General features: G+C 24.0%; 1 protein-coding gene across 20 annotated transcripts in view; it reads left to right on the top strand.

Annotated features, from left to right (window-relative positions):
• The window catches only part of LOC129618456 (uncharacterized), a 260,920-nt gene that overhangs the window by 92,234 nt on the left and 142,833 nt on the right, over window positions 1-25,853 (top strand). For all 20 annotated transcript variants that reach the window (XM_055533216.1, XM_055533211.1, XM_055533226.1 and 17 more), the window contains exon 3: window positions 24,174-24,331. In XM_055533216.1, coding sequence (XP_055389191.1) covers window positions 24,174-24,331 — 158 coding nt within the window. The remainder of the gene's footprint in view (window positions 1-24,173; window positions 24,332-25,853) is intronic.

Raw genomic sequence — 25,853 nt, 5'->3', positions numbered from 1 at the left:
AATTTGATTTTTATTAATACTTAATAAATTTTCATTAAAATAAAAGATTTTAGTTTTTATAATGAAAAATTTTTAATAGTTTTAAAAAATAATGTGCTACTATAAGTTTTTTTACTTATTTAATTTATAACAAAATTTTTTTATGGAGTTTTTCATTATCCTTATTATCTCTGATTTGAATATGTTACCATATTCGAATTAATGTTGAGAAAATTTCGAAATTTCTCTCATAAAAGGTAATTTTTTTTTTAAAATTAAATGTTAATTTGAAAATTAACTATTCTTTAAATTAATTTTTATTATTATTACATAAGAGACGGTACGAATTTTTGCAATTTAAGAACATAAATTTTAATTAAATTAATTTGGTGGATTAAAAGTTCTCACAAAATTATTGTATTCGAAGCAAAATTTTCATCATCGTTAAATCTACTTTAAGCTTAAATATTAGAAAAATTAATGAGGTTAATTATTTCCAAATTCCATCTATTTAAATATAAAAAAAATGCATACCAGTTCTTAAGATTTGAGTATATTTTCAGTATATTATGATAGAACTACTCTCAAATCTACAATTGCATGCACCAACAAATTAAAAAAATATTGTAAAATGATTCTGAAAGTTTTTTTTTTTAAATTAGAAAAAACAAAAATTCTATGATTTTTACGTTATAGAAAATATTATGTTTTTTTTTTTGGAAAAATGTTATTGCAATAATGCAGTATATACAGTAGATTTAAATAAAAATCGAACATCAAGTAAAATTTGAAGTGAATATAAGCGTATAACAAAAATTTTAATAGCTTTTTGGACTTTGTTAAAAAATATAATATGGTTTTTTAGTTGAAGATACAGTACAGCAGTAATGTATTCGGAGATACCCGAGGAACTGAGACAGCATTGCAGTAACATATTCAGAGATATTCGAGGAATTCGGAGACAGTACTACAGTAACATCTTCGAAGATATTCGGAGAATTCGAGGACAGCACTGCAGTAAAATATTTGGAGATATTCGGGGATTCGGAGACAGTATTGCAGTAACATCTTTGGAAATATTCGGGGAATTCGGGGACAATACAGCAGTAACTTATTAAGCGATTAATGAAAAGAGTATTTACTTATAAGTTTAAGTATATAATTTTATTATTATTATTTCTAATTTACAAAATATTTTTTACATAATTTTAAATTTCTCATATCAATGTAATTGTTACCTAATTGCCTAACGAATAGATTTTTCATGTTAAGCTACACGAAACAGAAGAATATTACAATTTTAAGCCCTATGGTTCTGCCATTTTATCTTACACTGCATATACTTAAACTCACATTTCCTTTCAACAAAAATTACTGTGCTTAATAAAGGAAGAATAAAAAAACCAGCATCAGAAAAACTCTATATTTTATTATAAGCTTAATTTGGATTCAATTTAAATCTTTTTTTTAAAAGAACTTACCTTACCATATACTAACTATACTGATAAAGGAATTACAAAAAAAAAAAGAAAAATATTTTTTATACTAATATTATTTTCCTTCTTTAAGTTATACACAAAAAAAGAAAAGAGAAGATTGCAAAAAAAACAAACCAGATTTTTCTCGTTTTTTTTCCTTCTCTTTCTCTCATTTTTTTTGCAACAATGAGTTTAGTTTATTAAAGAAAAAGAAAAAAACTTATTTTAGTATACCAACTCTTTATTTATAATATGGTTGGTTATTACATCCAGCCAGGTACTCAAGCATATCACAAGTGCTCCGTTACTATAACGATTACTTGTTAAAATGAATAAGAATTCAAATTCTATTTGTTTATTTTTTTATTTCTTTCTTTCATATTTATTTATATATATATATATACACACATGTGATAAAAATAATGATTATAATAATAATCATGAACCGTATCTCTTTGTACACAAACAAAAATAATCAGTTCAGTAGTCAGAAAATAGATAATAAAATTCTTGAGTTTATAAAACATATGCTCTTAATGTATACATATACACACATTGTATATTTTTGATTATTTATTAAGGTAATTTTAGAATAAAATAAGAACGATTCTATTTAGACAATATAGAAAAATTTTTAAAATTTTTCTTAAATTTACCAAAAATTTTTATTAAAACAAATTTATACAAAATTTTTTTCTGGGTCAAAGTCCTGTATAGTGAGAGGCGGTCGGAGCGCTGGAAAAATCTTCCAGAGCTGCGGCAGGTCAAAGAACTTTCGAGAGATTATGACCACAAGCCATTAAAGAAGACCATAGGGTTGGCTTAGGGACGGCTTTCATCGAAGCTACGCCTATAAAACGAGACCACTATCCGATTTTTCGGGGAGTATAACGAGACGTCAATTCATCTTCTGGGAGACTGTGGGACAGTCACCCGCAGAAGAAGTGTAATACTCGGGAATTCTTTGTGGACCTTTCAAGATACTCGAATTCATCAGGACAGTGAATTTCGAGGACGTGTTGTAGGTCCAACACCTTGTAGATGAGCACAATACATCCTTTTATGTTGATAGCGGTGAACTACTACACCACCTGTAAAATCTACGAAAAGTACCATACCAACTTTAGCGTTCTGAATATTTTGAAAATTTCATAAAAAGTGCTATGTTATAAAAAAAACTAATCTAACTAGAAATTCAATCTCTCATCAAAATTTTCAAAATAATTACGAGTATTTAATTTGTAATTCAAGAGTATAGCACCCATATTTCTTTTAAAATCAATTATTTAATTTAACAATTTCATTTTACTGGTCTACAATAATAACTAAATATACAATATTCATATTATTAATTAAATTCATTTTAAAATATCATTGCTAAAGGGTAAAAATTCTTAATTCATTGGAAATAATAATTTTCCACTTTCAAATTTTTTTTTTAATAATTTGTAAACAATTTTTTCATTAATCTCAAATTATTACATATTTTTTTTTTTTCAAAACTAATGCTTATATAATTTTTAATCCTCTACATTTCCTGTTCAGGAAATACTAATTCCTACATATATATACACTAACCAATTAAGTTGTGTATAGAGTAATTTATCAGCTTGTTTTCATATAATATGTTAAAATATCATCAATTAATCAGAAATTTTCATAAATTTGAAAAAAATTATTTTATAATCCTGTAGAAAATATCTATGTATGTATATGTGTAAACGGAAATAAAATATTCAACAAGAATAATAAATAAAATATTATTAAAATTTTCATATGTATAATAAAAGTATTGTAAACAAGATTTTATAATAATGAAAAATTAATTTTGTGTGATTATTAAAATTGAATTTCACACTACATATATATGAATGTACATATATACATTTCACTACAGGAAAATATACATATACTCTTATATATAAAAATTGAAAATAATAGAAGAAAAAAAAACAAGTCATTTAATAGTTTATTTTGTTGTAACAAAAATTGAAAAGTACAGGTGTTAATATTCAAAATATGCAGATGTTAAAACTATTGCATAAAATTTTATATACTTTCATATTCACACTGTTAAGGAAATGGGAGTATAATATATACAGCCCCGGATTTATCATACATGCAAAGTATGCATTTGCAATGGGCGATAAAAAATAGGGGCGCCATTGAAAACTTAAAAAACCCCTAAATTTAAAAAAAAAAAATTTTCACCCAAAAAAAAGGATTCCAAGTTTTTTTTTATACATCAATTTATAGCGAAATTAACTTAATAAAATCTACCTACATGCAAACATAATATTTTGTTCCTACACATATTTTCTATTTGCACCATATAACAAAAAATGTTCATAGAATTAAAATTACTCATACATTTCTTTACTCTACACTACTCTTTCATTCTTATTTTTTATGTACTGTATATGCCTATAAACACAGAATATTATTTCACACAGCTGTATACATTCAATCGTTCATATATATAAGTGAAATCGTCTCATATAATATACATACATATATAGAAGCAATGTACGCAACAAATAAAAATATTCAAAAATACACATGTACACATAATTTATATTGTCTAATATGAATAAGATCAACACTCATGCGTACACATATAATTATCTCATAAAGCAAAATTTTTATTTTGCTGAGATTGCTCCCTATCAACACTCGCTCGTACACATATAATTATATCACAAAGCAATGTTTTTATTTTGCTTAGTGGCTACACATTATATTTAAATTGTTTCATACATGCAAAATTTTATTTTTGCTTAGTTGGCGCCCACTCACCAAACAAACAAACACATTATTATAATGTATTACTTTTCTGTATACTATTGCATTAGTAAACAACAAGAACAAAACAAAAAAAACACAAATTAAGAATGAGAATAGAAAGAAATTAGAAAAAGAGAATGAGAGCAATATTCTTAAATGATGGAAAGCATAGCTTGATATTGAGATTGTGTATACCAATATTTTGTTTTTGTTTAACAACAAAAAATTTTGAATGAATTTTAAAATTACATGATCGTTATGAATTTCTACTATTATGTTCTGCTTTCGTTTTTGAAAAAACTGTTATCAATCACAGAATTAAATTTTAATTGATAAAATCTACTACTTATATTGAATTGAAAAAATGTTGTTTAATAATCAAGTGAATGTTAAGAATTTTTATACTGAATTGATGTAGTGTAAGTCATCCAAAAAATAAGAGTAAAATGAAATGGCGCATAATTTGCTTCACACATTTATCTCCAAAATTAAAACAGTTAAGCAAAACGACATTCTGAAATTTCAAAACCACGAGCCTATAAATACCAGTAAATGCATTTATTTTATTAAAAGCTTAATTTTTAAGTCACAAATTTTAGAACGAAACTTTGATTTTCCTTAAATTTTTGAATGCAAGTCGAAACTTTTTTTATACGCTGCTTCATTTCTCAGGCGATTTGTGAAATAAAAAGCCAAATTTTACGAATAAAAATAAAAATAATTATAAAAATAAAAATAAAATTACGAATAAAAATAAAAATAATTTTTTACTTTTTTTCATATTCAAATAAGCTTTGAAAAAGTTCATTTGATATAATTTTCATAGAACCTTTTACAATAAGTTTCACTTACGTCAAAAAGTAAATTTTTTGGTTGTTAAAATCAAAAAATCAAGTTTAAGTGATTGATATAAATCTGATCATAACTTCATAAAAAAACGTACAGTTAAATAAATTACCTTGTTTTTGAATTTATAAAACAAAAAATTGAAAGTTTAGTTCCAGACTTTAATTCTATAATTCAGCACAATAAGGTTACAAGAAACTGCTTTATGATGCACAATATGCAATGCCTATTAAATTTTGTTCACAGTAATAAAATAGGTGAAAAGGTTGAAGGGGGGGGGGGGGGGGCGCACTTTTTAGGAACCGCTTAGGGCGACGAATACATCAGAACCGCGCCTGAATATATATATGTATATATGCAAAAAAAAACAAAAAACCGGCATTACTTTTTTTAATATTCAGCAAATGCATTAGACTACACCAAATATTTTTATTGAGTGAATAAATTTTGGCATGATTATTTAATACCACTACTATCGTATATCAGAAGAAAATAATTTTTTTTAATAATGTGTTGGAATAGTAGATTTTCTACATGAGACAAATTTTATTGAATATATTAGGAAAAAAAAATCAAAATTTTCATAGTTCAATGCAATGCTTTCTAAATTTGCATCTCAAACAAAGCAAATGTCTTAAAAAAGTATCATAAGGAAAGCAAATAGCAACAGACAAGAACTTTAAATTCACCAAATGTAAGATACCCTCAAATTTTCGACTTATGTTATAATAGCTTTCAAAACTGTGCATAACTATAAAACTTCATATGTGGTATACGAGCAAATTATCTATCTATATGGATATCTCTAAAACATGCATATAAAGGCAAATCAAACCTAATAAGTACAATATGTAGGGACAATTTCAAAATTATTATATACTATTAATATTAATAATAAGAAGAAGAATGTTAGTTTTTCCGTTTACCTCATTCTAAATAAATGCATTCCATTTTAAGGACATAGGTTGACTAATCTCAAGAAATGGATATTTGTGGCATTTATGCGTTTAATAACATTATTAAGATTATTATATAAAATAAATTCGACTCAATTCATTGAAAATGAAAAACATAAAACACAGAACTCACTATAGAATTTAAGAATTCGAAATTTATAATTTCGGTTTTCTTAAAATATCCAATAATAGACGGAATTGAAATAGATTTAATTGTTGGGGTCAACATAATTTGAAAATTCGATATATTATATTTCCTGAAATTTTTATATTTTCATATCAGGCAACATTAAAAAGTGTTATTTTATAAACTTTTTAAAATTTTTAAATATTTTGAAAAACATTCAAATAAATCTCGTCATATTTATTTTTCAAATACCCCAAAAGAAAAAGTCAGAGAATCACAAAAAAAGAATTCCAAATTTTTCAAATTTTTTGAAAATTAAAAAGTGCAAGGCACTATATAGATGCTTAATGCTTTCATTTAAAACGACGTACATTCACAAAGAGAAACAACCAAAAAAATTATTATAAAAAAAAAGTAAAATTTATTATACAAACTTAAATGCCCTCCATTAAAATATATATATATGTATACTTGCATTCTTATAAACATATAAAATTTAGACAACAAAGTAAAACAAAGATTAAAATTAATTATATACACCTTTCCAAATATACAATATATATATACATACATCCACATAATTATACTCCAAATATGTACACTTTTATACAAAAATTGTAAAATATTTTAAGATAATCAAAATGACTGCATACCTTAAATTTTGTTTTCTTTTAAAAGCTCATACATTTGTACAAAAAAAAAAAACAAAAAACAATTTTTATTATTTTTGTATCTTAATTTTTCACCTCATTTGCTCATATCATCGTTTCTGTATGTCATTCGAAGCAAAAAAAGTAAAGAGCTGATCTCACCGCACACACTCCATACACTTGAAAATAAACAGAGATAAAATTAAGAACAAAATATGAAAATCAAAAAAAAAAAAATTTTTTTTATATAGACCTCATACCGTTATATTCAATTTCAATTCCACCAATATATTACAAAAGTATCAAAATAATATAATAATAAAAAAAAATAAAGAAACAAAACTGGAATACCTTTTAAAACAAAAAGAAAAATAATCTATAAAAAAATGAAATTCCATTATCTGTGAAAATTATACACGACGTTCTTAACAATCTTATAACTGTGACAGCATGGCAGTATCTTAATATTCTATATATTATTTCTCCACAATTCCATAATTTTGTTCCAAAAGAAAAAAAAAAAAAAACTAATAATAATAATAAAAATTCATAAACGAAAATGCAAAAAGAACAAATAAATGAAAATTCTTTAAGCAGCACAGCACAGCACAGAGCACACAGTACAGCACCAGAGCAATTGCTTGCTAATCATTATCAAAACAAAGAAAAACTTTTCTCTTACTCTTCTCTCTTTTCTTTTTTCATTTGTAATTTTTTTTTTTCGATATTCACACTCTCTTTTTTTGTTCTTTTTCATTTCAATGGAAAATCTTAAAAAAAAAATTTACAAAAACAACACAAAATTAATATTTTTTTTTTTTTTATTTTTTAAATTCTTTTTCTCATTATTTATCTTTCAATTTTGCACGCATACAAACAGAAGCCGATGAACTGCGATGATGATTGCTTTACTTTACTTTTTTTTGCTCATAAAATACACTGTATATATTATGTTGTACAATATAACAGAATTTACGCGATAACAAAGTTCCAATTTTTATTTTTTTTTTTTATTATTTTCATTCTTTCGTGTTTATTAAACAAATTCTACATACAACAAAATCATCTCTATACCATCTACATATTACATACAATATTGGTTAGCTTCGCTCATATTATTTTCTTAATTTCTTGTATAAGAACGTAAAAATTTGATTTGAGTAGAGCGCTTTCATTTATATTCTATCGGTTGATCGGTACGGGTGCGATTTTTTTCAAATAATATTTTAAAAGTATGAAGAGTTTCCGAAAAAAAATATTGATGGCATAATTAAATACAATCAAAAAAAAAAATTAATTATTTCGAAAAATTAAGAAAAACAAAAAAATTAAAATCAAGTGATTTGAAATCGTGAGTTTACGTCATCGTCACAAAAAAAACAACCGAACAACAACAAAAGAAAATTCGATTTACTTTGGTTTCGTTTTTTTTTTTTGTCCGCTCATTGTTTTCTCATTGTCATTTTTAATTACGACGCGTATTGCGGTTAATTTAAAAAGCAATGTGTTAAAATATTAAACAGGCACACAACAATACACGCAGGTATAAATGCGTGATGATTTGAAGAATGAGAAAAGTGAGAAAATAAAAATAAAATAGAAAAATAAGTGGTTAATTGTGATTTGAAAAAGAAAAAGAAAAAAAAATATCATAAAATAATTAAAAGCCCAATTGAGTGTCCTTGAAATATAATTATAACATATAGAAAGAAACAAAAAATATAAAAAGAGAGAAGAAAAAAATCATAAATTTCAAAAAGAAAAAAAAAATTATAACAAAACATAAATTGTTTTTTGTGAATTTTCGCCTTTTGTTTTTATTTTTTTGCTTTGGACCCGCCGTCGCCGCTTATAATTCATATAATTTTTTTGTTTGTGATTCGAGGGGTTTTGGTCAATCAAAATTAAATACTAAATAATATTTTTGTTATTTTATATTTGTCGCTCCAAGTGTTCATTTCGTGTTTGTTTGTGTATGTATATTGTAATTATTGTTTTTTTTTTGGCTATACTATGTGACAACTCAAGGGCAATTTGTTAAAAACAAAAATTATCATAATATAATTATATAAAATTTCTTATATTTTATGTGTTCTGATATTTGACGCAAAATATATACATATATAAAAAAAAAGAAGAAAAAAACTAAAAAAAAATAATATTGAAATAAGTGAAAAATCATCAAGAATATTGTACACCACACACCATTATAAAAGTGCAGTGCTGTCCGATATTATTAGGTAGTGAAGGTAATATTAAACATAATTTGAGCAGCAAATGCACTTATATACATTCTTTATTTATACGATAATCATTACTGGGCACTGCCCGGTAAAATACCACTTGCATTGGCTGGGGAAATGGGGTTCCTCCTTGTGCAAATTTTGTGGGGACCGCGACGAAACCGCCGTGCACATGCTTTGTGAATATCCGGGACTGGCTATTCGCTGTCACAATTGTTTAGGACAAGGTTTCCTAAACATTCGGGAACTGCTGTCCAACTCACTTGGGAATATCTCCAGCCTTAAACTTGGAACATGGATATTATAGACGGGAGCGTAGGGAGACTACAATAAGTCGCGAGTGGCTGCGATGGCCCGGAGTGGATTCTCTTGTCTCACTCGGTTCTCTTAAAAGTCTACAATCTTAAATCTTCATGATAATCAACTGGTCTATTTTTTTATGTAACTTCAACACCTTTCTCTTTTAATTCAGAACTTTTCTGTATTCCCAATTAAAAACAATTGAACTTCAAAATTGCAATCCCAAATTAAACAAATTTACCAAATATTGCAACACCCAAATTGAACAATTATAAGCTATTTTGTAAAACAAAAAATTATTTTCAGCATTACACCGGAAGAGGTCCAAAATACATCAGATTGTATTCAATTTCTTTTATAAATAAACATATTGTACTATTACAAAATATACTTCTAAAACATGTAAGTTATTTGACAATTAATGTCAAAATTGTTATGGAAACATAAATCAATATTTGATCTTGCATACTTGCCGGAATTAAATTTGTTAATGTAACAACAAATCAGAATAACAAAAAAATGATGAAATAGTAAACAAATCCCATTCAAGATGACTGTAAATTCAAAAACAAAAAAAAAATTAATTTTATTACCCACAATATTCTTAAAAACATTATTTTTTCACGTATGTATTCCAACAAATCATGCAAACATATTATTATTTCTTTAAAATAGTTTTAGAATCTATTCGCTTGAAAGATTTATTCACTTGTTCTTTTTATTATGCGCATCTAATTGATTACCCACTTACTTGTGTTAGAACAAAAAACAGAACACATCCCCTCGAATTTCCTAAGAAATTTTTGTTTTCCTTTTATTTTTAAATTGTTTTAATTAAAATTACAAAATCATTGCTCTTAAACTATACTAAAATACACATTTAAGATGACTATTACGAAATTTTTGTTTTTACTTATTCTACTTCTGGATATAGAGTAATGGGATTTTTTTCGCAATATTCTTTAATTTTGTTTATCTTTCGGTCCATTTATTCTTAATATACATAGATGATATGTACTTATGTATAAATCCATGTAAATATGTGAAAACACTCAGTGTAAACAGCGTGTATTAAATAATTTTATTTTTATGGATCAGTGATTACTATAAAAATTTCATATTAAATCCTTTATAGTTTATAGATTGTTTTTTTTTTTAATATTGTTTTAAAACTTAGACTCTTAAGGGTATAATGTTTTTGGTTTTTATAACATTCTAGGCGACTTTAATTTATTATTTTGTCTAAAAACATATTTTTATTTTCAAAGCTATAACACAATATTTTTAAAAATAAATGAGAATTTTATTGTATTTAAAACTAAGAAATACTCAATATGCAAATTTATAGTTTTGAGCCATAAATTTTGGCAAAATATGATGCACTATGAAAAATTTTCATTCACTTTAAAAAATTTGTATTGGTCAATTTTAACTATAATAACTATGTAGGGATGGTTCGCATTCTCCGAATTTCCAAAAACAAAGACCATTCCAAGTTTATAAGACAAAAAAATCCTAGGAGTGCCTATAATTTAAAATAATATAACCTATTTTCATATAGATCAAATTTCAATTTGACAAATTGATTTTAAATATTTTGTTCGATATCGAACAAAATGTTTGACATCAAACAAATTTTTGTTATTTTCTGCTTATATTTAAAATAACATTTTAATAACTAAATCGAATTGTATCGAAAATTTTTCTAGACACTCTGTAGTTATAGTAACATTTTTACATAAATAATAAAAATTATATTATCAATTTAAATGCTCTCAATTCAATATCTTAAATTATTTTAAAGGAAATCTATAATACCCATACCATAGCAAATTTATTCACCTACATAACACACATACGACATACATATCCGTATATTATATACATTATACAAACAATATTTATAATAATTGCTCATTTTTTTTCAGCAAAAATTTCATATAATACAATATCCAGATTAAATATAATAAATATAAAAACTATGAAAAGAAAAATTCAAAAATAAATTGATAAATTCTAGATAAGCCAAAAAAAATTATAAGTATAGCAAAAAAAAAAAAAATATTTGAATAGTTTTCTTTTAATAAATACTAAACATGCCATCGAAATTCCTACTTATACACCTATATTATACTTATGTAATTCTAAAATAAGGAAATTCGATGAGTGAGAGGTATCCGTTGTATTATACATGAATAAATTATATTATTAATCTACATAAGTACATGCATAGGTAAATAGGTATGTTCAATATCGTAATGAATTGAAAAGACGGCGATACCAAAAAAAAAAAAAAATTTGTTTATTTGTTCAATTTCCGGTTGGTCTTTTCATTTCCTCTCCTCCTTCTTTACTTTTTACTATTTTGTATATTTTGTTAACTATTTTATTCTTTCTTTGTTTTTTCTTTCGTTCTATACTCAAAAAATTCGTTCTATGTTTCTTCTTATGTCTTGTTTATATTTTTAGTTTTCTTTTTTTATATTTTCTTGCTTCTTACCGTAATGCCTTCCGGTTCGGCTTATCTATATACATACATACATATATATATAATATTATTTTTCATAACTGTTATATGGGTATAAAATTCATCAAATTTACAAGCTTATGATTTTTATGCTCTTCTTTTTGAATTATGTTGTAGTCAAACTATATTTGTACTCGTATATGGTTGAGAGAAAAAATATATAATATATGGAATTACATAACGGGTGATTTTTATGTTATTTAGTTTGTTCTTGGCATTCATGAAATTTTGCGATTTAGCGCTTCAAGATCTTTTTCTATGTTCACGTTATGTGAATTTCTTTTGTTTATTGTTATTATTTATAGCGACATTTCAGTTATAATTGCAATTTTGAGAAAACGCAATTATAGATGATAATCCGTCTGAAATGTGCAAAAACTTGTTAAAAATTAAACCTTTGCAATGGACCACCTAAAATGTAGACATAGTCAAAATTAACATGAAAATTGACAATTATATTTAAAATGTAAATTGCAGCTATTAATTAGTTAAATCGAATAACAACAAAATTGTTTTCTTTTCCCTGATTTATCCCGTTCCGGGGCATAGTTCTTCCACTAAACTTCTTCAAAGAACTCAGCTAGTTTTGATTCGTTTTATTTCTGTCCCATGTCATGTTGGCGAATTCTTTCTTTATTGTTCTTTGCCACCCATTCTTGGGTCGTCCGACACTGGTTTTCCCTTATACAATAGTAAAAAAATGATAAAATTGCAATTATCACTTATTTTTTCCAAAAAATTTAAAAACTAAAATTCTTAAAAAATCATCCATTATCTAAAATTATCAGCAAAATTGATGATGTTGATTGATTATTTCATGAGATGATCTTATATATTGATAATAATTTATTATATTTTTGTTATACATGAGTTGTTATACTATATTATGCTTATACTATTTATTGGTAACCATTATACATACATTTGTATACTTTTATATATTGAAATTGTGCCTATTATTGTTCAATTAGAAAATATTTCTCTTCATTCAAATTATTATTATTATGATGGTTATATTTTATATAAATTTGTTTTATTCAATTTATATAATATTCTATTTAATTCTATTGAAGTTTAATTTATTGAAAAAAGGAAAAATTGAAAAAAACATTGCATACTTAACTATTCTAATTTATTTTACTTGAGCTACCCTATAACTGTAAATGTATAGAATAAAAAATAAACCGAAAATTAAATTTATTATAATATGGTTACTTAATTTATTTAATTGATATATATATATATATATATATATATATGCTTTATAGATAGTGAAATTTTCCACTATAATATTATAATGAATATTATGAATTGTTTTTTTAGTTAGACAGAAACGTGAAAAAATTTCACTTAATATTGGAAATATTTCAAATATAAAAATGAATAGATAACATTGTTGATATTTACATATTTGCATATAAACATATACACATACATAATATAGTTATATAATATATTAAATAAGAATTTATAATTGGGAACCTATATATATAAATTTTTAGGGCGCTAAAATTCTAATAAATTCTTTATTCACAAATTATTTATTCAAAATACGTGCTTATTGAAAATTATTTTATTATTTTATATTATGCAGTATGCGATTAGATTTTTTTTTATATAAGACCGCACATTTCATGCAATACTATATATATATACAGAGGTTTTCATTAAAGAAAGAATTTCATTCATAAAAATTTAAAAAGTTTGTTTATAAAGTAAGAACAAAAAAATGTAAACTATAAGAGAATATGATTTACTTCGATTTCAATACACATATTTTACACATTTGTATAGCAGCTACTATCTAAAATTTTTGTAATTTGATTTTCATTATCAGTTGAATTCATATTGCTAAATAGAATAGAGCTGCTGAAGATAAGCTGCTTGTATTAGTGAAAATTTTAATTGAAATTATTGCACTCAATGTCGGAAAAATCATTGCCGGATCTCAAAAATTTTCAAGTTTTGACAATAGAACAGACACTTAATTGCATGAGTAGATTCATCAACATAATAAAAAACTTGCGCCCCCCCCCCCCCTTGTTGTTGAATATATTTTCACCCTCTCGTCTCCCAACCATAAACGTTTTTGCTGGAAATTGATCAAAGAATTTGAAATTATTTGTTACCGTATGTGAAACACTTTGTATAAATTATATATGTATGTACCGTATACTTATTCTCCTTATAAACGTACATAGACTTATTTATTTTTAGTTGATATACGTATATATAGATACTTTATGTACGCTTAAATACATGTTTGGAATTTCATTTTCAATTTATTTCAAATAAATTTTTCAATTTATAAGTATAGATAAAAAAAAAACCAAAATAAATACAAAAATAATAAAAAAGAATTTATTTGTTTTTTTATTTTTTTCCAAAAATTATGTCATCTAGATAGAAAAATCCCTTATCAGATGAACTATTTTGAAATAATATTTAATTAAAAACAATAACAAAGAAAAAAGGAAAAGAAAATAGTTTTGAAATTTCAAATATTTACAAAATTTTTTTTAATGTTTAGTATTGCCATCCAGTTTCCAATACGCAATGAATGCGCGATCAATAATTTATTCAATTTTGATTCACAAATCGCAAAACAAACCAAAAATTATTTAACTTGTATGTTATTTTAAAGTAACTGATTATAATTATGAAAATTTTAATCCTAATTGCTATAAGAATCAAGAGCAAATATTTAAATCGTGAGTGGTTAATAATGCTCTGATTGGGAAAATTTTTAAATCTCAAATATGTATAACTAAAAAGTATTATTTTAATAACTACTAAATGAACGTAATCTCGAAAATGATTCTGAAAATTCAAAAAAAAAAATAAAACACAATTTTTCCTTAAAATTCGCAAGTTATCGTAAAATTAAAAAAATATTGTATGTTTTTCCTGAAATTTTTTAATAAAATTTTGTATATATAAAAAAAATATATTTTATATGAATCTTCATTTTATGATTATGATAAATAAGATTATTTAAATAAAAAATATATGCATATAAACAACCCCCTAGTGACGGAAATTTCAAATTTCACATAAATTTTTTCCTTGTTTTTTTCTAATTTTTAAATTAATCATTAAAATAAAAAATAAAAAACCGAAACGCCTACCGCTTTCCTCTTTGATGATACGATCACAGACGGGAAAAGTTTTTTTTTTTTGTTGAAATTCCAAAAGTTTTTCTATTTATTTTTGATTTTTTTTATTGAAAAATCGCAAATATGATATTTTTTTTTTCTATACTATTCATAAATAATTTTTAAAATGAAAAATTATTACGTAAAATTTAAACAAAAAAAAATATAAAAAATACGTAATTTGCTCAGCTGTCACCTACTTAAAGAATGAGTTAATATGTGGAAAACATGAGGAAAAATAAAAAAAAATTCAGGTATCAAAAGAGGGAGAGAAATTTTCTTATATAAATAATATGAACTTGAAATTTTTGTTTTTTTTTTTTGACAAACTATAAAAAATTTTTAATTCGTTCTAAGTTTGTGGTGTTTGGAATTTTAACCCGCCGCGGTGAAGTCATTATTATTTAAAATCTATAAAATTTTGCAAAAATTAAATAAAATATAAAAATTATTCATTTTCTTACACAAGAGTTGTTTTGCATTTGATCAGTGAATAGTCAACCTTGGCATAATTGATTTTATGTATAGAAATGTAGTAGGAGATATGACACGGTGTATTGACACATGGTGGTCTTTTGACGTAATGATTACTTTTCAATTACCCTTCTTAATGTGATTGAAATTTTTATTGTTTTCAGATGTAAAATAATTTCGTCTATAAATGATGATATTTTTAACATTTTCCCCAATAATAATAATTGCTTTTGTAATATAGCACATGTAAAAACCACAAAATGTTAACGCATGAAATTGCGCATCTGTGCATCAATGTACAAACTACAAGAGAGTAGCACCTAAAAGAAAGTACAGGAGGTAAAGCTACTTATACACTTATTATGACTAAGTATTGATAAATTTCTTCAAACGTAAAATGTTGCTGAAAACGGACTTATACCATTATTGTATCTAGTTTATCATTCCGCATGATGATTGCTTAAATTTTATCAAAAATTGCTTAAATTTTATAATTTATTGTGGCAACACTATATTTGTAATTAAATCAACTCTACTTGTTTTAAATCAGTATATTTTCTTATACTTAATAATATGAATTTTCTTCTTTACTTATTGAAAAATAATAAAATTAATAAAATTAATTATATCTGGTATTCTACAATAATGCCTTGAATGATTTTATGAGTACAATTAGAAAAGCTGTATAAAGTTATCACCCATTCGAAATTAATCAAATTTATGAAAAAAAAATAAAATTTAGTTCTGAATTTCATTTGAGAAAGAATCGAATATTCGCTTTAATTCAAATCAGATTAAATCAATTTTTATTATTTTCGAAAATAATACCAATATAAAATCGATTTAATCTCATAAAACAACAACGATGTATAAAATATTAATTAATTTCTAAACAGTCTGCTTTTGATTTCTAATTTTTGTCTAAGAAATGATAATTATAGCTATAATTTCTATTTATATAGCTATAAAGTGTGATAAAAGCAAGAAATATAATTTTTATGTATAAAGCGAGAATCGGAAGATTAAAGACAAATATTTGTGAGGAAATTTGGTATGAAAAATTTTTCAAAAAAATTAATCTTCCAAAAGGTGGACATAAAATTGACATTTTGCTTTATAAAAAAAAATTCTTAAATCTTTATAGATTATCATCGAAAATTTCAGTTTAGTTTAATTTAAAAGAAAAAAATTATATTGAACACACATTAATTACAAATATTTTGAAAAATAAAATATGAAAATTCCCTCTATATAGATTCCCTCTATACGGATTCCCACTACTGAACATCGTTGAAAAAATCAACAGTAAAATTAATCACCATAAATACAAATAAATTTTGTAATTTATTTTTTCCCTAAAAAATTCTTAAATTTTTTAATTATAAAACTGTTTTAACGTAACCTTATTGATTGGGCATATAATGCCACTTGTAATACAGACAGCATATAACTATAAAATATGCCGCACTTAAAAATGAGACCCATAAGTAGAAATCGCATCATTTATACCAAAAATACTATGTGTTCAAATAAATTTAAAAGAAAAGGGTAGCCCAAATTAGAAAACCAGAACCACCTCTAATCACAATCCACGCATTTTATTTTAAAAACTCTTTTTCTATATGTATCTGTCATAAATCATATACCAAAAAAAAAAAATTAAAATTCTTTAACATAAAAATTTCATTTCAGCATAATTCGCATTAAAAAAATAAAATCGAATAGCATGGGATGAATGACGTCAAGCAATGGAAAATAATTCACTTTATAAGATTTTGCGTATATATTCTACTTGTACAAAAATTTTAAAAATACTTGAAATACTTAAAATTGCCAGTATTGGCCTTGTAAATTCATTTAAAAAAAAAATTATAAGTGTTGTAGAAGATTTTATAAAAATACACACAAATGTAGTCCGTAATGCTACACAAGATAGAAGTAGAAAATTAAAAAAACAAGAAAATTCTGCTCATAACACTCTCATATGAATTAAAATATTTCATTCATCGTATCATCTACCAAAAAAAAAAAAGATAAAAAATCTATAATTAGAAAAGAATAAAAAAAAAATTTGTTTTGTTTCTATTATTTTGTTTCAATCTACTAGACGCACAAGATAATATTTCTAAGAAAATTCCAATATTGAATGGAAAATTAACGCGTTAAAGAGGAACGCATGCAAAATATTGACGTGTGCTAATCATATTGTTCTTTAAGAAAATTATGATTCCAAAATGGCATGGCGAAAAAAAAATTATTTTTAATTTTTTAAAAATATTTTTGTCCGCAAAAAAAATGTTTTTTTTCTGTTTATGAATTTGTTTTTAATTCTAGATTTTCTATTTTTTTTTTTTCTTCTATTCAGTTTGAAAAAGAATGCGAAAACGTTTAACTACGAAATTTTTTAATATTTCAATAAATCACTTGAGAATAATATTAAGAGTAGCATATTCAACCAACTTAAGAGTAGCCACGAAGGTGGCCATTATGATGTTGGAGAGTGGTCGTAGGGGAGTGGGAGATCGGGAACGTCTAACCGGCCAGGCTCCGCTCCTCGCATTTCCTAGTTTAGATGATATGGTTAGAAGATATAGCTTCGACAAAAACTTCACCTCGTTGCTAAGCGACAGAAATAACTAGAAGGAAAATTTTGTGGGCTACCCGATCGGGTCACATGCTATCGTGTGGTATACATGGATGGATCAAAGATCAGTGAGGGTTGTGTGAGAGGACAGTCAACCTAGTTGAGGATCTATATTTTTCCGGTCGCGATGTGCTGTTACCCCTTCTTTGCAATCTACAAATGTGAATACTTAGTTGAGCAGTATTGCATATTTTGAAATTGGAATAATTTTTAATAAAATTATATTTTTAATATTTGAAATCAATATACAATGTTAATATTTAAATAGCGTCATATTAAAACTAAAAATCTTATAAAATATAGAACTCTACGTATAGAATGATACTAGCTGGCAAATGTCAGAAGAATCTTTTGCAGCATCACTATAGTTTTAGGATAATAATGATAATTTGGATATTAAGGATAAAATTATAATATAATATTAAATAATTGCATTTAAAATGCGAGAAATTTGTACTATGCGGTTGATTAGTATAAATTACGGGAATGTAGGAATATAAAGAAATTTATTTAATTTTTTAATTTCATATCTACAAAATACAAAACCACAAATATAATTTTATACACATAATGATAATATGATACACAAATATGATACACAAATAAATAGTTTATTACTTGTAGATTTGTTTACTAAAATATAAGAAGTAAAATGTTTAAATAATTTTCTAATTTTATATAGAATAAACAATCTCTCTTTTAAAATTTTTCGATTTTTCCATTTTTTATAATTTTTTTTGGTAAGATCAAAAAACTTTTTAAATTAAATTTCTCCAAATAAATTATTATGAGAAGGTATATGTATGTAAAAAAAAACCAGATCTATATACCACCTGCATAGTCGGCGTCCTCTTATTGGTTAAAATCTAAAATATAGAAATGTCTAGAATATAGAAATGTGCATGTAAATACAAGTATTGGACATAAATATTGATCTAATCTTAAAAAATTGTTTTCACAATATAGGAAGAAATCAGAATTTGTTATACAAATTGAAATGTAAATATTTACTTTTAATATTACATATAAATATTTAGAGAAAAAACACACGCGTTTACTATATTCTAAATTTGGTTAAAATAGAATTTAATGAAAACCATTAACATCAATTTATTTTGATTACATTAATTATTAATCGATTATGGCAAGTATGGTTTTAATTAGCATGTGTTTAGCATAAGCTGTTATTGTACATCTTATTAATGATGCACTGAATTTTTTCCTTTACTTTAAAATATACAATATTGGCAATCATAATACTTTTGAAATATATAGATAATAGATTAACCTACTTGATAATTTCCAATTAAATTTTAAACAGTACATGAATTATTTTAGTACAAGCAAGACGATCTTTACTAAGACGAGTGAAACTAATAAAGCTCCAAATTTTTATATACCTTTATATAATTTTAGAACACCTTTAAAATCGAATCTGATAATTTAATACGTAAAATTCTTATGATCTTCAAAGTCACGTATATTAAAAATTCTCAATATTGTAAAAAATTCATAATAAAATATAGGCAAATATAACCAAACTCATATTATATATGAGTAAATGAGGAATAAAATAAGAGAATAACTGAAAAGTTACACATGTGCTGTCACAACATAATGGGCATTATTATGACAATTTTAGAAATGGCAGTAAAACAAAACTTAAAAATATTTTATGCTTTATTATTATATTGTGTTCCAGCAGGTTTCTTTTTAACATATTTAAATATTCAATAAAAATTTTCTGATTCATTCTAATTTCTTTCCTGAATTTCTCCCGTACAAGTTTATATAATATATTCTCTATATTATTATATATTTTTGAAGTTTATGGTTAAAACGTGTATTATTATTAATTCCTTATTTTCATATCCCTTAACACTTTTTCTTTAAAATTGCTCTTTTAAAAGAAAATATACACAATAAAAAAATATTAACTTTGATTTTCTCATTCTTTCTTACTTTAATGAAAAATTCTCTTATGAGTATTTTAATATTATAATAATGATTGTATTTTATGTCATTAAAATGAGAATAATTTACTCTATTTTAAAAGAAAATAAGAGTTATATTGACATTATTATAACATTTAATGTTTATATGGCTCAACAGAGCTCTCTCTACTCTTATTTTTTTTTTTTGCAAAACCGAAAAATAATGGTCGTTATAAAAATGATCTTGAATATTTGATTATAAAATTGGTATACAATACAGAAATGATTTAGAATTATTAGAAAGGGAGTTTCTAACCTTTCTAACCTGCACAAACAAATATATTAACATAAATTTACAATTTATGGCACAAACATCTTCATACAATAATTTAATGTGTGCAAACATATTCAAAAATTTCATATCATTCAAGTTAATTTCAAACATTTGAGACTACATATACTTTAAGAAGAATTTCTTTTAAAAAATTTAATAAACTACCTACTGGAATTGCAGTATCAACATGCCTACTGAAATTATAATGTTTTCTTCCCGAAATTTCCTTTTTAAAGTTGTTATTTAAAAGAATTAAAATGAAAAAAGAAATACGTATATAAAGCCTTGAGCATCAAATAATTAAATTTTAACGCCTACTCAATGATATTTTAATTTTAAGGAAATATACTTTTATATATTACGCATTTTTTTTTTTCTTAAATTTCAAGAATTGATCTTGAACTGGAAGGTTTTAATTTTAAATATAAAAATTTTTATTTTATAATGTCATTTAAAATTTTGGGGTTACTTTTAAAAACAAATTTCTTATTATATTTTCTTTTATGTATGCTCGGGTTACAAAATATTTTTTCTACAAATTAATTTCTATACATACTGTGCTTAAATATTGGGTAATGAGTTAATAAAATTATTTTGTTGGAATTACCAGGTTATTATAAAATTATGACGGCATACTATAAAACTTAATCTCTAATTTTGTCATTATTAAAATTGACTCAAAACAGAAATAATTTTACAAAAAATTTAAAACAAAATTTCTTACCCACTTCCATTTTAGTATTTTATTTAAATTACAGTTGATTTAATTCTAGAAAGCAACCATTAATATCTTCTTATTTATAATCCCAATAGCATTAAACTAAAAAAATAATACGACAGCGAGATTTTAAAAAAAATAAAATTCAAAATTCTCACTTTGTTGTATGGTGCTTATTATATTGGCATTTCACCACATCTCTCAAACCATTTCAACTAATAAATAATTTTGATTCAATCAAAAGTATCAGTCCTTTTCGGTAGCACAAGAAAACTTCAATTAAACAGCAATTAAAATTCCATTTTATTTTGTTCCAAGAGAAATATTTTCGGTCTTTTTTAGCTTGCCGGGGTGTTCAAGAGAAAATGCTGTTTAAAGCATCAAAATAACTTGTACCTTGTTTTAATTGACTCTTGGTTCAGGAAATATTCTCACAAATTTTGCCACAATTTTCTTTCATTTTCCAGAGAACTTTTGCCATGTCTCATAAAAATATTATTTTACACCTTTTATTTACTTTTTCTTAATCAATTTGAATATAAAATAAATTTAAAACAATATCCAAAAACTCAAAAAAAAAAAAATTTTTGACAAATGTTTTTGAAATTTTCGATTTCAATTTTGACAAATTTTTCTTAAAAAAAAAAAATAAAAACTTCAACAAAATCATATTCCAAAACATTTCTTTTTAAATTCAACTCACATTATTTACAACAATGTATCGATGATAATGATGATGATTGCAAAAAAAAATTTAATACAACAAGAATAACAGATGACGCCATACAAGACGTAACGGGAAGAAGAAATGAAATGAAAACAAATTTATTTAAACGCGCCATCTACAGTATACCATAATATTCATTGGAAATTTTGAAGAACAAAAAATTGAAAAAGAATTTTGTATAAAATTCAAGGTTAAATAATAATAAAGAATATATAAACAAAAAGAAAGGAAAAATTCTCAAAATAAATGAAACAATTTATGTGTCATACAACCACATTCATATAATCATACACAAACACTTAGTTAACTTTTGTGCTCATAACTTATGCTCATACAAATTTTGTGCACATGGATATATGAAATTTTTTTTTGGAAAAACTTTTTTCTTTTAAATTACCTTTGAATTTTTTGTTTTTCTTTAATTTTTTTTTTCTCATATTTTGCAAATTTTTATAAAAACAAAATATTTTTTTTCACATATTTTTAAAAGTTTAATTGGAATACATAAATTTTATACAAAAAACAAAAGGTAACCCTTAATGAAAAATTTTAATCCCCATACATTCGGATTATTTAAAAATTTTTGAAATTTATCTCAATTCATTATAGATACTTTAAATTTTGTATAATAGATCATATATACTTAAATTTCAAACAGAGCTTTGATTTTGTTACTACTAACGCTACTAACAGGCGATATTTTAAGAAAAGATGCGACTGTTAAAGGTTAAATATAATATCCAAGTAAAAAAGGGTTAATCTTATTCAATCAAGAGGGTAGATTGCTGATTACAGAGTTAAATAAGAACAAAAATCCTCCTCTCTGCAGCCAGCCATGACTTACTGTAGCCCTCCCATAACTATAGTACTCCGGCCCACAGCAAATATCCGAAGATATCCCTCAAGGTCTTGGTTGTGAGCTTCCCAACAATTAAAAGCTTCGCCCAAATCATCTGCATATTCTGATTGCCAGGGTAGGATGACAGTCACACAGAATATACATATATGGCCGCCTCCTCATGGTGAAGAACAATTTTCAACTTACCTCCCTTAAAAATGAGTTCTAAAGAAATTATTAATTATTATCTCTATAAATAAATTTTGATAAATTATTTTTTAACTTAAATAAATATAAATTAATTTCTAGATATAATTAATTAGAATATTCTCAATAAACTTATATAATTTATTTCAGAATAAATTTCCAATTATTCAAGATTTTCTAACTTTTACAAAATTTTTAAAATAATAAATTTTTGTATGTATACTCTAACCTGATATGAACTTTTTATAAATTTCTTTTAAAATATTGAAGTTATTCAACTATAAATAGTTCGTATAATAAATCTATTGGTATACTTTAATAGTGTCATATACATATTATGTGAAAGAAAAGTTATTAAATCCAAGTATGAACTCCTTTATTGTATATATATCAAATACTTACGAGTATGTATCAAAAATTGTATTATTTAATCGAAACAATCGCAATAAACGGCATAATTATAGGAGAAAGATAAAGCAAATATTAAATAAGTCTTAGGTATGAGCGATTATCTGCTATTATTGGAACCAAGGACTGGGACTAAACTTATAACAGATAATGTTTTAATATGACATTAGTCAATTAGTCAATTAGACAAAATATATACTGCACCTCCGTAAAGATTTGTGTGAACTTGTATATATAATCTTGTTCAGCGTAAAATTCTGCGTTGACTTAAACATGTTCGTCTGTAAATAAGAGATTTTGTATAGGTGTGTCCAATTACATTCTAAATTATGTTCGAAAAATTTTAATGGAATGACTGAATTGGTTTGGGTAGCTACCATATAGCTCCAAAAGCTAATTTTATATATTCAGAAAAATAATAAAGTTAGATTCATGAGACTTGATAGTTCCCGTTTTCAATTATTGTTTTATTCAACGGTTTTTTCAATGGTTTGGCAGATTCTAGTAACTTCCATACCACTATGAAAGCTAATACTAAAAATTTCTAAAATAAATTTTTATATTCAGATTGTCAAGTACGCAGGGTATAATTCAATTAGTTTAGACCGACTAAAACGTTTATAAGATAATTTATTTCACAAATATCCTCATTACAATTTTTATGAAAATATAACTGAAATAATAAATCAATCATAAATTTTTTTTCTTAAATATGAAATTTTTTAATAATTTCTTAATTAATTATTAATGAAATCTTAATTTGCTAATCGTCATAAAATTTATTATTTATAATTAAAATTTTTTTTTACAAAAATTACAATTTTATTTTATTTTCTAATTATAGCCAGTGACGATAGGAGACGTGCTGCACGTCGTGAAGATCCAAGACGTCATACATTGGGTGCTGATATGTTACAATATGGTGGAGGTGGTATGCCTGGTGGTGGTGTTATTATGCAACAAGCTGGTCAACAACAGCAACAGAGAGCAATGGATTTGGAGGTAAAAAAATTAAAATATGTAAATATGCCATCAGCATATGTTTAAGAACAATTTTCCTTTTTTTTTTTTTTTAAATTCTTTAATTTCAATTATAAATGTTTAAAATATTTTTAAAAAATAATATTTAATTTAATTCAAGATAATTTAATTATATAAAATTTAAATGACAAAATCAACAGAATTTTTTGTTAAAACAAAGAAAAAATATTGTATAAATTAAAAAAAAAAATATTTTTTGTAATCAAAATATAAATATTTTTAATAATTTGCTTTGCAAAAACAAAAACAACATTTATAAATATTAAGAAATTATTACAAAATTCAAATATATATATATATTTATACATACATATACTTACTTTTATATTTTTACCACAAAAATTTATTAATAAAAAGCAAACGTAGCTCTAGGATTAATAATTGTTTTTATTTTTTAATTTTTTTAAATTTTTATTTTATTTAAAAAAAAAATTTTTTTTAAATTAATTTTCTCTCGAATTGTACACTTTTAATTACATTATAAAAGGTGACTTAATTAATAAATAAAATTTATTTAACATGAAAATTTTTTGATAACATTACAGATATTTTTTTTAATTACAGTGAAACTTTATATTTTTTAATTTTATGTAATTGAAATAATTAATTAGGAAAAAAAAATTTTTGTTTTAATTGAATTCTAAAGGCTTATAAATTTAAAAATCAAATTAATTAATTTTATTTATTATATTTTTATAAATTGATTTTATTTCGAATTATTAACAATTTGTAAGGTGAAATTATTGAGTAGCTTATCGTGGTTTTGTAGTTTCATAGAAATAATTAAATATTTTGAGATTCAAAATGTAATTATAAGAGAACAGAAATTTTATTAAAAGTTAAATGGCATAATAAATTCCGAGATGCCAGAAATTTTAATGCCAGTGTGTTAAACGAACGAGTCACACATTTTCTTTATAAAATCAATTTTACAAGAATTTTATATTAATTGAATTAAATCCCATAAGTAGATTTTCAATTAAGAACAAAATAACAAACTATTTCAATATCAATTCAACAAAATCACAAAAACAATTCAGAATATTTGGTATACATATTTTAAAATATATAAGTGAAAATCTTAATATGATGTTCTACATAGCCGGCACTATATAATTTTTACAATTGCGAGAATATTTTAAAATTTTAGAATTCTAATGTGACGAATTCATAATATACAATAAAACGATTTTTGTTTTAAGTACCCTGACACCAGAATTTTAATAATACCGTATCGGTACATAATTCACCAATTAGCATTTATTTTCTGAATTCAGTATTATTACAGTGCTATTAAAACTTCAATCCCAGGGATTCTAAAAAACATAACATTCTCATTTTCATTTCACTCGAATTTCAGTAACATTACGATTATAACAGTTGCATAACAGTAATATTACGTTTAAAATGAAAATTTATAAATAAATTATTATCATGTAATTAAAAAAATTCATAAAAATTCAAGAAATTAATCTAATACTAT

This window comes from Condylostylus longicornis, unplaced genomic scaffold (assembly GCF_029603195.1).
Source record: "Condylostylus longicornis isolate FDR11 unplaced genomic scaffold, ASM2960319v2 ptg000006l, whole genome shotgun sequence".
Lineage (NCBI taxonomy): Eukaryota > Metazoa > Arthropoda > Insecta > Diptera > Dolichopodidae > Condylostylus > Condylostylus longicornis.
Note: the sequence above shows the minus strand (reverse complement) of the source record. Positions and strands in the feature narration are given on the sequence as shown.